At 38.6% G+C, this 14,823-nt stretch overlaps 1 protein-coding gene across 1 annotated transcript in view; it reads right to left on the bottom strand.

The window, feature by feature from the left end:
* Positions 1-14,823, bottom strand: part of TRAPPC12 (trafficking protein particle complex 12) — an 80,991-nt gene that overhangs the window by 23,295 nt on the left and 42,873 nt on the right. Inside the window, exon 4 of the mRNA XM_026655182.1 lies at positions 4,610-4,722. Within this exon, the coding sequence (XP_026510967.1) occupies positions 4,610-4,722 (113 nt within the window). The remainder of the gene's footprint in view (positions 1-4,609; positions 4,723-14,823) is intronic.

Raw genomic sequence — 14,823 nt, 5'->3', positions numbered from 1 at the left:
GGTCAGGCCGGGCTCTGCAGCTGTGCTGCCCCAGGAGCTCACAGCCCCGCCGGCCAGAGCATTGCGCTGGCAGCGGAGCGAGCGAGCGAGCTGAGGCTGCGGGGGAGGGGGGACAGCAGGGGAGGGGCCGGGGGCGAGCCTCCCGGGCCAGGAGCTCGGGAGCTGGGCAGGACGGTCCCGTGGGCCGAATGTGGCCCGGGGGCCATAGTTTGCCCACCCCTGGTTTATACTGTAACATGACTAAGTATTTACTGACTAAAACTGATTGGCTGGCTGAGCCTTAGAGATGACTTCATGCCCTATGAAGTTTTGAGTGCAACATCATCAGACCTCATCTTGAATATTGAGTGCAATTGTGTGTACCTGATTATAGAAACACACTGGCAAATGTGAGGGAGTTCACATAAGAGTAAAATGATCAGGGGACTGGAAAGACTGAGTTAAGAGCAGAATGAAAGAGTTAAATGTGATGTGCATAGATTGGCTAACGTGATGTCTACAAATATCTGAATGGTGTAAACACCAAGGAGTGAGAGGTAATATTTAGGATTATACAGAGAAGTTTAAGTTAGGGGTAATGTGATGAAATTAAGTAAAGGAAAACAGAATATGAGGAAATTTTCTTACAATGAGACTGTATTAGTATTAGACTGGAACAGTCTCCCAAGGGAAGTGGTGTCAACCTCACAGGCTGGTTCATTAAAAACTAGACTAAGCGTTAGAAAACAATCATGCATTGGCAGGGAGCTAGAAGGTGAGCTAATAGGTCTTTTCCCACCTCTAGCTTTTATGATTCCAAGATCATCACATTTACATAATGGGGATCCATAGACACTTCTGTAAATGAGAAAGAGGGCTAAGGATTTTGAAATATTACTCCTTCAATTTTAAAGTAATAAAACAAAACACTATTGGTTTATGGCTGCAAAGATTCCCCCATCATCAATTCCCCCTTATTTTTAATGTTATTTTTTTGGTTGTCCCATGACTTTTTCTTTTAATGTGGAGAATGTGTTCTACTTATGAACACTGCAGACAAGGTCCTGATTAACAGATTTGTGCGACCAATTATATATGCAGAAATGTCAGATTTAGTATTTTTTTTCTAAACAATTTCAAATGTTTTAGGTGGTTAAATTACCAACTGTGTAAAATTTCTCATCTGTCCTGTTTGTGCATCTTCCTCTTTATTCCCTCCTCTCTCCCTTACACCTGTTCCTGCAATTCCTGTCTTAGAGGTGCACTGGAAGACAAAATATGTATCTGATGGCAGACAACTAAAGCCATATGTTGTTAGGCCTTTAAAATAACTGAACAGTAATATCTTCTTTAAAAAGGAAAATAAAAAGAGGAAATGCATATCTTTTATCTCAAGGTTGACCAGACATCTTTGTTCTGGCAGGGAATCATGGCTAACTATATCATAACTGGGATTTGCCCATTTTAATATAGCCAGCTGCAAGCTCTGACACATGCCAAAGAGTGTGGCACTTCAAATACCAGACAGCCAGTGTATGCAAAATTCAATATGGAGGTACCATGCTGATGCTGAGCTCAGAAGTAGTTAGGAGGTGAGTTTCTTTAAGATGAGGAAGAGTGCTTATCCAGGAGCAGGTGAAGGAAAGTCAGAGAAGAGGCAGGACATAAGGCCAGTGGGTCAAAAAGTCAGAGTCAGAGAGAGTAAGAGTTTAAGGCCAGAAGGGACCCCCAGATGAGAGGCCACCAACACTACCCACACACTAAACCCAACAACAGCAGATACACTCTGCAAAATGATGAAAAATGTCCCAAAAAGAACTTCTTCCAGTTGCCAAACTCTGTACATCCCATAAGTGTTTCCAAACAGTTCTTCTTTCTAACAGTATGGCAAGAGCCACAGAACCCTTCATCTGCCAAACCCTGTACACAGCAGAAAGAATGGAGTCCTGGTTTTTGGTTTAAAATCCTAGTCATTCTTCTATGTTTTGTTTTATTAAATACATTGGTAAAACTTGCCAACTGTCTTAAATAATGAAATAATGTTGGAAATTATCTAACTTCTGCATTTGTATTATTCAAGGATTTTCTGAGAGTAAGTATAGCCAATACGACAAACACTGAGGTAATCATATTTATTTATCGTTGGTAAAGTTGCAAAAATTTTCAGTATCACAACTGTATGCTAGTTCTTTAAAGAGCTAATCTGGAATTTATAATAGTGTTTACAATAAATAAAAACAGTATCTCTTAATCTGAGATACTAGAAGAGGTATTTGTTGTAAACTTTGTAAAGGGAAGCTTTTGTCATATTTGTGTACAAGGAGTACCTACAACAGCACTACTCTTAACTTCAGCACTGAAAAGCCCTTGTTAAAAACAAGAACTAACACTGCACTAAATCTCAATCTTTAAAAATAACTGATTAGAATTTCCAAATAACGGACACTTCCATCATTGTATACAATGTTGCTGTAGCCATCTTGGTTCCAGGATATTAGAGAGACAAGGTGGGTGAGGTAATATCTTTTATTGGACCAACTTCGGTTGGTGAGATAGATGAGCTTTTGAGTTTACACATAAGAAGAGCTCTGTGTAAACTTGAAAGCATGTCTCTCTCACCAACAGAAGTTGGTCCAATAGAAGATACTACCTCAGCCACCTTCTCACTTCCACTGTAAGTTATCCAGAGTGCTAATATCTTTTGAGGGGGGATAGCAGACTTCCTGGTCAGTAAGAGCTATACTATGCTCTAGTTTCATGCAGCTGTACAAGAAGATACACCCTCCTACTCAGGCATGAACAGTCCCTATCAGGATGTTGGGTGACAGCCAGAGAGAGGTGCAGCCATGTTTCTCCCCAGCTATTTCCCCCCTTACCTCAGTCAACAGAGCTGGCAGGCATGGGGAGAGAGGGAAGAATTCTACATCCCAAAAAGGAGTGAAAGTAAATTACTCCCCAGAAGCTGTGGAAGGAGTGGCACAATCCCTTCCTTGTGCAATTCCTGCACCTAAATACCACCTCATTGCCAGGCTAGTCTAAAGCCTAAATCTAGTCCTACACCGGATGCTTTGGGTAAAGGCAGGAAAATATACCTGCATAAACATTAAGAGATTCTATTGTATAGAGCATAGTTTTCAAACTGTGTGGTGCACTGCCCGGGGGGATGGGTGGGGGAGGGTATGAGGAGGTTTTCAGGGGGCATAGTTCTGCCCAGTCCTGTCCCAACAGCAGCCTGCTACTCTCCCTCTCCTCACCTCCCTGACTGCTGGGGACTCCCTATGTCCTCTCCTATGTACAGTAACTCCTCACTTAAAGTCATCCCGATTAATATTGTTTCGTTGTTACGTTGCTGATCAATTAGGGCACATGCTCATTTAAAGTTGCGCAATGCTCCCTTATAACGTTGTTTAGCAGCTGCCTGCTTTGTCCACTGCTTGCAGGAAGAGCAGCCTGTTGGAGCTAGCTGGTGGGGGCTTGGAACCAGGATGGACCGGCAGCCCCCCTATCAGCTCTCTGCTCCCCTAAGTTCCCTGTCCGGCGTCCGCCTAGTAGGCTATCAATTGCCGGGCAGTTCAGCTGTCCCTTCCCACACTGCCATGTGCTGCTCCTGCCCTCTGCCTTGGAGCTGCTCCCGGGAGCCTCCTGCTTGCTGTGAAGAGGTGGGGGGAAGAGGGGTGCTAATGTCAGGGTGTACCCCTACCTTCCCCACCCCCACCTCCTGGACCCCATCCACAGAGCGGGGGGGACACCACAGAGCTCAGGACGGAGGGAGCTTGCTGGCAGCAGCTGCTGTCTCAACTTGCTAATCTACTTAAAAAGGCAGTGTACTTAGAGTGGGGTCAGCGTGCTTAAAGGGGCAATGCGCGTCTCTCTCTCTCTCACACACATGGTGTGTGTCTCTGTCTCTCTCTGCCATGCTGTCTCCCTTCCCTCCATTCATGCTGCCTGGTAGAGTGTGAGGCTACATTAACAACAATGTGCTAACCCTTGAGGGCTCAGCCGAGTGCTAGTTCATCATTTAGCAGTAAGGCATTCCCTGGGAAATATCCCACCCTCTTCCACCCTCTGACTTCACCACCTCAGCCAAGCTTCACAATCATCATTGCTGTGTACAGTATTAAATTGTTTGTTTAAAATGTATACTGTATTCTTTTGTCTGGTGAAAAATATTTCCCTGGAACCTAACCCCCCCCCCCATTTACATTAATTCTTATGAGGAAATTGGATTTGTTTAACATCGTTTCGCTTAAAGTAGCATTTTTCAGGAACATAACTACAACATTAAGCGAGGAGTTACTGTACTGCCCTGCTGCTGCTCAGACACCCAGTCGGCTGCAGCCCCATGTATTTTAAACCCTCCAGAGCCTGCAGAAGCAAGAAGCTCTTGGCATGGGGAGAAGGACAAGGAGCCCTAGTCTGCTCCGCTCCACACCACCATGGAGCCCTCCAGGCATGGAGCCAGTCAGGCCCTGCCGACGTCCCAAGTGTGCATCGCCTGTTCCCCTCAATGAGTCACTTTCTGCCTTGGACAACCAGGAGTTGGAAGGGGGAGGGCGGGCTATGTGGTTCCCCTGTAGAACGGGGCACAGCAAAAAAAGTTTGGGAACCTCTGGTCTAAAGAAGCTTTTACCTTTGTGCAGATTGTTTTCATGCTGTGCAGTCTATCAAGTGACTCCTGGGGATTTCCTAGGTACTGTTCAAGTTCAGCATGTAAAATCCGCATGGAAAAGGGAACCATGGAACCTAGAACCATAATGAAATGTTACTGAATTTGACTGCTACAGTTATCAATGCATATTGTTGACTATAGTCTATAGGGTATTTCTTAAAACATTTCCTAGGCATATTCACTAGAGAAAGTGATTAGGAATTAAAATCTCTAAATTCTCTTCTTCCCTTGATTAAATAACTAAATGTTAAATGAGTAAAATGTTTGCTACTTTATAGAATCATATATTTTTGGACAGAGAAATATAAATATATACAGACAAGCATAATCACAATGGTAAAAGTGTGCAACTAATTTATCCTTAAAATAATAGCATACTGTGTGTCTAGAAGTCCAAAAGAAATTAGAGGAATTTATTAGCAACTGAAAATAAGGGTTTAGAATGGAAACTCATCTACGATTTAACTACAGAGTTGCTACGGAAATACAATAATCCCTAATTTACAAATAGTACTGAAAAATTTAAGATGGCTTTTCTAATGGTACCTTTTAAACAAAGATGACACACACATTGAGAAAGACAGATAACCAAATAAGAAAGCAACACAAATTAAATGCAAATTAAATCACAGAATTATACGACTGGAAGGGACCTCGAGAGGTCATCTAGTCCAGTCCCCTGCACTCATGCTTCCTCCAAATAAATAAAAAGCAGATCTGAAGGGCCCCTAAAAAAAAAAAAAAGAGACGAAAAGAAAAAAATAAAGACAGAAAACCAACATACATTAAAAGAAACTAGGTAAGAGAATGAAAATAGCAAATTAAACGACAAAAAGTTAACAAGAGGAATACTGTGACATAAGTACATGAAATCTGATGTGCAATTAAAGAAAAACAAGGAAGTAAAATATATTATTTGAGTTTCTATTATCATTACTTTGTATTGTAATAGTACCCAAAGCCCCAATAAGGATCTGGGATCCATTGCGCTAAGATTATCCCTGCCCTGAAACACCAACCAGCTCCCTACCTCTCCCCCTACCCCTTCAGTTCAGCTTTTATCGTATTAAATATTGTCTCCTGTGAAGACAGTAGTGTTCCTATGGAAGGACTCATTACACTGTGAATCCCAAACTGAATAAAGTTTTCCTTGCAGTGAGACAGAAGGATACCAAACGGAAGGGGAAAGAGAACTTCAACCAATATTTTCAACAAAAAGATTGCTTTCTTTTAATGTTATTAGAAAGCAAAAAAAGATACAGTAATCTAAGGACCCAGTCCTGCGAGTAGCTGAAGCATCCTAATTAACTTCATTGAGACTCAGACCCACTCTGCACCTTATTTGCTCTCAGGTATTTGCACACTTCAATGGACACTGAGAAAAACTATCCGAGGGAAGAATCTGATCCTAAGAAACAAGTTATTAGTAACAAACGGGTAAACTATGATGGGGGAAGACGAGAGAGAGAGAGAGAGAGAGAGAACACTTGCCTATAAGTCTAGTACACTAACCTGATGGCATACTCTAAACTAAAGGGATTATCGTCCAGTTCTCATAAACAGGACTCAGGAACTTTTTAGAAAGATGATGAGATTTTGTTCCTGCTCTTATGAGGCACATGTGTCAAAGGGGGAAATATACAATGTGTCATTGTCTCTAAAGATTTTTTTTTAAACAAGACAGAATCTTAACCAGAAAACCACTCACTAATTATGACCTTAAGAGAACTCCAATTACATCTAAGTAAATTCCCTTTCTCCAAAGGTAAGTATCCCCAAAGGCTCCTCTTAGAGACTGAAGTGTTCCCTCTGTAGGAGTACACACTAGTTGCATAAAGCATCAAGTATACAATACAGATTAAGAAAGCAAAAATGCCTTTGTAATTCCTTTAAGGAAACATTTAAAAAAGTTATCAAACCAAAAGCAAAGAGATTAATATGTCCTTATACTGACTAGTGATCAAGCACAATACAGGACAAAACAAGATAAGGAAAAATGCCTAGATCGCTAGAGAGCCAGGCATGCAAGCTGGGGACAACCAAACTGCAGAATCTCTTCATGAGGGAACACTAAGCTAAAACTGTTTTGTAGCAGAATGCTATGAACCTTAAATGCCTATCTTGCAAATCTAAAAAGGCAAACATGACCTAAGGCTGGCCATATTCTCTACCACAACGATGGATCAATGAGCTCTAATTCAACCTTCAAGTAATAATTCTGCTAAGAAGTAATAATAAGAAATGCATAGACAGTATGGTTATTTTGGAGAAAAGTTGGCTCATACTGGTGTGGTATGATCCATGCAACTCATGATATACTCTAATAGATTTTTCTGTGTCAAGTAAAAGGCAAATTAGGTCCAGTTTGTATAGCAAAGCTTCAGAGAATGTGGACTATAAGATGGAAAAAAATCTGAAGGCTTAGAAGCAATTTTTGTTGATGAAGGTGTCATACCAATAACAACCCTGAAAAGAACTCAGAACAAGGCTGTATCATTGGCTCTCTTGGTAAAACCAATAAAACCCAGTAACACGGCAGCAGTAATGTCATGTGGGAGACCTGATTTGGTTCCCAGGTCACAGGCAGTGCCACAGAGGAAACATGCCTCTCACTAACAAATCATAGAATATGTAAACAAGATTTGGGACTGTCTATTTTGGAAAGTTATTGATCCTTTACATTGCTGCACATGAGGCCACTAGTGTGTGTGTGGGTATGCTATCAGAGGCAGAAAGGGAAGGAGTAACCAAGAACCACATTACTAAGCTGTATCACCAAAGTTGGTGTCACCTTATGTTAGAGAGATGAACGGAGCTGAAGGCCAACTGTATCTGGCTTATAAATCACACTTCGTCTGTGTGAGTAGAGAAACTCATTTAATTATTTTCTAATGCAGAAAGCTATGGGAACTCATAGTGTCCTGCAAAAAGTCACATACCAATTTTGGTACACGCTGAAAGTCCCCAACAGCTCAGTTAGGACAGGCATCCAGCACAGTATTACCTACAAATATACTTTATTTGTATTATTAATTTATTATTTGTTAAGCACAAATGATGTGCTACTTCATTCAGGGCAGCTGGCCAGAAACCATTCAAATGCGATCCATTAGTATGAACCTTGCTGTGATGTCACAGCGTCCATCAAAGACTACTGCAGCATGCAGCCAGTCCACAGGAAGGAAAAGATCAATACCGTGCTTCCACTCCTAGATTTTTTATTATTTTATACGCTTTGTGACCCATGCTGACATCCCAAAAGGATCCAAAACACTGGTGTTTTTATTTCTCTCTCTGTTACCTCTCTTGGAATAAATCTTGATAATATAGTTAGAATTCTTTTAAGTAAAATAATTTTTACTATAGTAATGTGATCCAAGCATGTCTGGAAAAATTTTATTGGCCAGCAGCCAGGGCAAGTATACACGAGGATCAGACAACTGAAATTCAGTTACTTACTGTGCACTGAACAGACTGCCAACCTGAACTTAAAAATCCCAAAGGCATTGACTGGCACTGCCCTCCCACCTCAGTTTCCTTGCATACCTTATTGAATAGCAGAAAAAATGGATGATTTGCTTGCTTGGTTAGTTACTTGGCTAAATTATTCTGCTTGGCAAGTTGCACTTTGGGAGGAATGCACATAGCTATGCATATGGTCTCATGAAAATGTGGTAAAAGGAAGTGCTGCCATCCGGTGAGGAGGGAAACCAACTTTTAACTTGAAACTCTGATAGGGCACGCCAATCAGTCAACCTACCCAATATTTTGTAACTGCAGGTCAAATCAGATCAGCAAATTGTCCTTTAGAAAGGGAGAAACGTGCGTGCGTGCATACACATCTTAATTTTAAGAACTAACTTTGTTTACAGAAAAACCCTGGGATGTTTTACTTGTTGGACAATCAAGTTTGAGATCCAAACTGTTCTCAGATAAATCAGCTTCATCCCCTCCCCCCCATATTGGATCTAGGAACATCTATCTTCATTTTTGTTAAATGATTTTGATGTGGTTACTCTTAGGTACAACTGGTGTAGGTCAGCAGCACCCATATGGAAACATTACATTATGTTAATTTAACAAACAATTGTAAACTTATTTTTCTGAGGAAAAATAACGATCATTACTTTATTTTAGACTTTACAAGTCTTTGCCGGTTTGTAAGTGTTACAACCCTCAAAATACTTAGATATAAAACATAAACAAATAAACTTCCCTTGGAAAAAAATCTATGGCATTCCTATAAATTGTATCTCAAGGAGTTTGGTCATAAAAAGATTTAATTTTACTCTAGAATAATTTTTTAAAAGAAACCAACAAAAATACTTCTATATTTTTTACCTACTGTACAATTTCTAACATCCAAAAATTGAATCTGTGGCTTTTTTTCAGATTGAGGCAGAGGAATAATTATCTTTAAACTGCTGTGACAGAAAAACGTTGAGAAAGACCTTGAAAGCATGAGAGAAGCAATAGCAAGTTACTAAAAATCTTTTTAGAAGGTGGATGATTGTGAATCTTTGTTATCAAAAGACTCTGCAAGGTGACCTATGTGTGTATCACGGTGGAAGGGAAGGTTATGAGCATAATGGGCTCTAAAAGCAGTTCAGTAGAATTTCACAGGGAGAATGGAGGATGAAAAAGGCAAAGACCAAACTGCAATATGACTCTTGTGAATCTTCAGTTAAGTCTCATCAAGCTCTACTGATAAAAAGTAAAAAGCAATCTAATGAGAGAATCACGGAAAGTGCTGTCTTTGAAGACTTAACCGACTTAACAGAGCTCAATAAGAATTTTGGTCTAAACAATAGGACTTTGATTTGTTGCTCTGTGACACCACCACATCATGTTGCATAAAAGGCATGTCTTTCAGTTTCCTCCTGCTGAGTAAGAAAACTAGTGCCAAAGGAGCTGACATGGAAGACCCCATTCTAGTAGAAAAGGGCAAATCTACCAGAAAAAAACCAAAACAAAAACCCAAACACAGCTTCCACTGTCCTATGAGGCATGGATGTTGAGCCTTTTGATTAAAAAAAAAATCTTTTTGATGGTCTTAATATAAGGATAATAACAAAGGAAAAATATACTGAGAATATTAGTACTGCAAATGTAACAAACCTTGCCTAAAAAAAAGCACAATAAACATATCCTAAAGATAAAAAATACACTAAACATAGAACCAAAGAAAATAATCTAAATACATTTTAAGAAGTTAGCACAGAACCAATGAGCACAATGAAAATAATATAAGATCATCTTTCTATTAAGTAATTAAAATATCTGAAAGAAAAACATATCTATAGTAAAAATATCAATACTTAGAATGTTGCTCTCTGAAATGAATACATATGGTTTTAAATAATTACTGAAACAAGATGAAACAAAACAATTCTACATTAATTTAATAATGTCATAGTTGAATATGTAATTATAAAGATTTGCTTAAATTGTGAGGTAATTAATCATCCAAACAGTATTTTTTTGTTAAATATGTGACAAATTGAGGAGTTGGGTGTGTGCATATTGAGACAGCAGAAAAAATATATTTGCTACTATAAGCAAAACACAGGATAAAAATCTACTGTTACAGTTTGGAAAGAAATAATTTTTAGTATATTGCCAAATTAATAAACACTGATGGAGAGAATAACTCACAACATTGACACTCTGCCTCCCCATCTACTCAAGCACCTTCCACAAAAAATAAAAATATGTAACAAACAAATCAAAACAACCTAAAACACGAGGAAACAAAAAACAACACAGTTTTTTCCTTAAAAAGGGATGACAGCTGGAGACTCCAAGCAGTTCATTAGGGAGTTCACTACTGCTACTGATTTGAAATGGAAGGTACTCAGATACATGGTGATGGGTGGCGATGCTAAGTGGACAGACAGGATTTTGGATTACGAAACATGAATAGTAGGTTAGTAGTTTTAAAATAGCATACTGCTGAATCTGCAAATAGGAGAACCTAGGTATATTTACAATATGAATCAATTATAGTGATGAGAAATAAAACATGAAAACTAAAACAATAGTTGAACAAGAAATGTGAAATTTAAATATATTACGTTGTAAAGAATTTCTATGTGAATTGTCTTGTGCGTGATTACCTTAGAGATATCTAGGTTATGAGCTGTGAGGGCATCACTACCCTCTTACAATAAAAAAAAATATTCAAGTTGAACAGGATCATGTAATCAGATTTACCCAGGAAAGCACAAAGAACATTATATATGGAATATAAAGAGAATTCTTTAAGACCATAGGTATTTTACAACAGTTGCTTAAAGAACAAGTTGCAACAATTAGTATTCTGGAGCTTTAACTCTAGGTAAACTTTTAACAACTACACACTATCTGTGATAGCCACTAGTGATTAATATTTCTGCTATGAAAAGGAAGGGATCCTTTGAAGCTTTGTGGAAATAAAGGCAAGAACAGGAGACACTTGTTCTCTCATTATTATTGCAATATTCCCTAAAGTCTTGTCTCTTTTTTCCCCCTGATTGTCTCTACAAAGTAAACAAAACTCTCAGTCCCAATTCATCAAAACTTGGCAGCTTGTAAGCAACACCCAATCCTCTCTGCAACAGCTCCCCAGTAAGCTACAGTGGAGGAAAACCTGCTGCAGTTCTCTTCTAAGCATGCTCTTACTGCTCAAAACAAATATTCGCACCATTTTTGTTTAAATAGTTTTAGTGTTACTCAGAACTACAAGCCTAATTTTGACCCTGCTAAAGTCAAAGGGAATTTTGCCACTGACATTAAAGGGAGCAAGACTGAGACCTAGGGCAAAAAAGTATTAAGGAAAAACAAAACAAAAAACACACTTGGGGGAGAGGGAAAGGTGAAAATTCAGGCAATAAACATTCATTCTTCTTGCAATGTTTAAGCTTTTAAAAGACAAATCTTCTCTATTTATATGAAAAAGCCACAGCAAAATATAAATCTACATTGTACAAAGAAAAGAAAGCTAAAAACCTCAGATGTAAAACAGGGAAAAGATTTCTCTTCATTTCAAATCTGCTAAATTACTACTCTGGTAAGTTTTCAGAGTTGCCAACTCTTGCAACTTTATCACGAGTCTTGGGATATATTATGTTTTATTTAAAGACCCAGCGCCTGAAAACAAGTGATATTGTGAGAGTCTCACCTTTCATTAAAAGGAAAAGTACTGGTAACTTTCTAGCCTTCATTGCTTGAAAAAAAAGCTTGGAAACATGGTCCAAGTGCACGTTAAAGGCTCAGAAACCAGAACGCAAATCACAAGAACTCCACATTTATTACTTTCTTAAGTCTCATGATCTTAAAGTCAATCTCATGATTTTTTGAGGTATTTATGATTTTTGAACATTTGGAGTTGGCAATAGGAGATATGATACTGTAAATATGAAGAGAGCCAAATTCCAGATTTACTTAGATAAAATTCCCATGTAAATGAACCAAATAATATTTAAGACTCAGAGTAAAGTGAAATCATGAATGATGATAGTCAGAGAATAAAGTAGAAGAAAGTAAGTTAGAAGGAAAAGGGAAAAAAAGTTAGTTAAAAGAGATGCACTGGTGCAGCTGTGCCGCTGCAGCGCTTACTGAAGATGCAACCTATGCTGACGGGAGAGCTTCTCCTGTCTGTGCAGGCACTTCACCTCCCTGAGAGGCTGTAGCGAAATCGATGGGAGAAGCCATTCTGTTGACATAGCACTGTCTACACCGGGGCCTAGGTCGGTATAACTAGGTTGCTCTGGGCCCCATGGTTTATAAACTAACAATTTATGATTTTTTTAATTTAAATGTTCTCCTGCATCACTTTAATAGATCACGAAAAACAAAAAGTGAAAAAATTAGTTGAAGTGGAAAAAAGAATAAAGAACATCAGATGCAAGGAATAGGAATTTCTTAGACTCCCATACATAAAACATAGTTTATAGAACACTGCGGGTTCACATGACCCCCTAAAATAGATAGGTAAAAATAGCAAAAAATGTATGACCCTTTCATAAGCCGACCCCATATTTCAGGGGTTGGAAAACGCTGACTCCCGGCCCGTCAGGACGTTTTGTTTACTTGGAGCGTCTGCAGGCACGGAGCCCCTCAGCTCCCTATGGCCGCGGTTTGCTGTTCCCAGCCAATGGGAGCTGCGGGAAGTGCCTGGGAACGGCGAACCGTGGCCACGGGGAGCTGAGGGGCTCCATGCCTGCAGACACTCCAGGTAAACAAAACGACAATGTATAAGATATTCAATTCAATGATTCCATAGAGTTTAAAATCATCAAATTTTGGTGTAGACCCATTTATAAACAAGTATATACGGTAGTCTTGGATACATGATTTCATACCATTTCTAAAGTAATACAACTGTAATATACTTTTTCTGCAACTTTATCTATATATACAGCATATTGTATTCTTACATATTTGCACTATGTTCACTGTGAAAACTGTTTAAACACTTACTGACACTTTCTATATGATAAAGTATCTTCTCTCTAACATATCCAGTTTTAATAATTTTCGTCCAGAACCTGCCAACATTTATGGACACAAGTAATTCAATTGAACTCACTTATGCACATGAGTAATTCAACTCAATGGGACTACCCACATGCACAATTTTTTTGCAGGCCTTTGGGCCTGATTCAGCACTCACTGAAACTAACAGAAAGAATCAATGAGCCAGGCCTTTGGTCAGTAAACTTCATAGAGCGCATTTGCTTTTGAATCACTAGCACAGTCTTCCTCAGACAGTGTACATCAAAGGATGAGAGAATTAATCAAAGTTAATCTGGCTGTGAACTTTGATGGCCTATACATAACCAGCAAATTTTCACTGTCACATGTTGTTCTATGTAGTAAGCTGAACTAGTATAGTTTTTACACACACACACTGTATTGTGCACTTCTTCGTATAGCCAAACAGAATGTAAAATCCCGTATATAGGGCTGTTGAAAAAAAAACAAACCCTTCTGTCTTATTAACTGAGAAATAATATGACATCATGTAGTTCAGTATTGTAACATATATGCACAAGGGGAACCATAATTGTCATTTCATGCTTTTTGAATACTTAACCATGCAACTTTAACAGTCTATTAATGTAGTTTAAAACAAAAAACAACAACACAACCCATTTTTTAAAATTTAAAAAGAAAAAAAGATGGGGACACAAAAAAAAGTATCCTTCTCCAGGATTTCAAAATTCTGCTTGCTTACAAAAAAGCAGCATGGTAAATTACATATTGAGAAACTATTTGGCTAGATACAACTGGAATGCCCTATCCCATAGGAGATATACAAATGATTAGTCAGTTGCCTGGAAAACTAATTTGGGTACATATGAATGCACAGCCTTCCTCAAGGGCCTTATCCAACAGCCATTTAGATCAATGGAAAGGCTCCCATTGATTTCAATAGGCATTGGATTCACAGAGTTTAAGGTCAGAAGGGTACATTAGATCATCTAGTATGATCTCGTGTATATCATAGGCCATTAAATCTCATCCTGTTACCCCTTTACTGAACCCAATAACTTATTTTTGACTAAAACATAACCTGTGTTTGGCTAAAGTATATCTTCCAGAAAGCCATCCAGTCTTGATTTGAGGACATCAATCAAAAGAAGGAGAGAATCCACCATATCCCTTGGTAGGTTGTTCCAGTTAAAAATGTGTGCCTAATTTCTAATTTGAATTTGTCTGGCTTCAGCTTCGAGCCACTGATTCTTGTTATGTCTTGTCTTGCTTGTCAACTATGATGCTGGAAAATCCTTTTCAGATCACTGCTTTCCAGCATACAGTCCCCCATTCTATAGATATGATCTGCAGTCCTTGTTCCTAGTGTATACCTTTGCATTTGGCTATATTAAAAACACATATTGTTTTAAATGAAATCAGGCCCTAAGTGTGTACTCTGTCACACATGATAAGTATGTGATTTTCTGTAAAATCAAAGTAAATTTCCATGGTAAATTTCAATCAATCATTTCAGCATTAGTATTACATTACTAAGCAACAAAGTTACAAAATTATTATTTTATAATGAGTACAGTATTTTTTCCCACGCTTCTTTTGCTTAAAAGCATTTGAACCGTTTTGTTGAAACTGTCCAAAACTTTCAGGTAGAAATCAAGTAATGGAAAATTTCAGCCCAAGATTTGAAAGTTTCAGGAAGT

Source organism: Terrapene carolina, unplaced genomic scaffold (genome assembly GCF_002925995.2).
Source record: "Terrapene carolina triunguis isolate 2854851 unplaced genomic scaffold, T_m_triunguis-2.0 Scaffold42, whole genome shotgun sequence".
Taxonomy (NCBI): Eukaryota; Metazoa; Chordata; order Testudines; family Emydidae; genus Terrapene; species Terrapene triunguis.
Note: the sequence above shows the minus strand (reverse complement) of the source record. Positions and strands in the feature narration are given on the sequence as shown.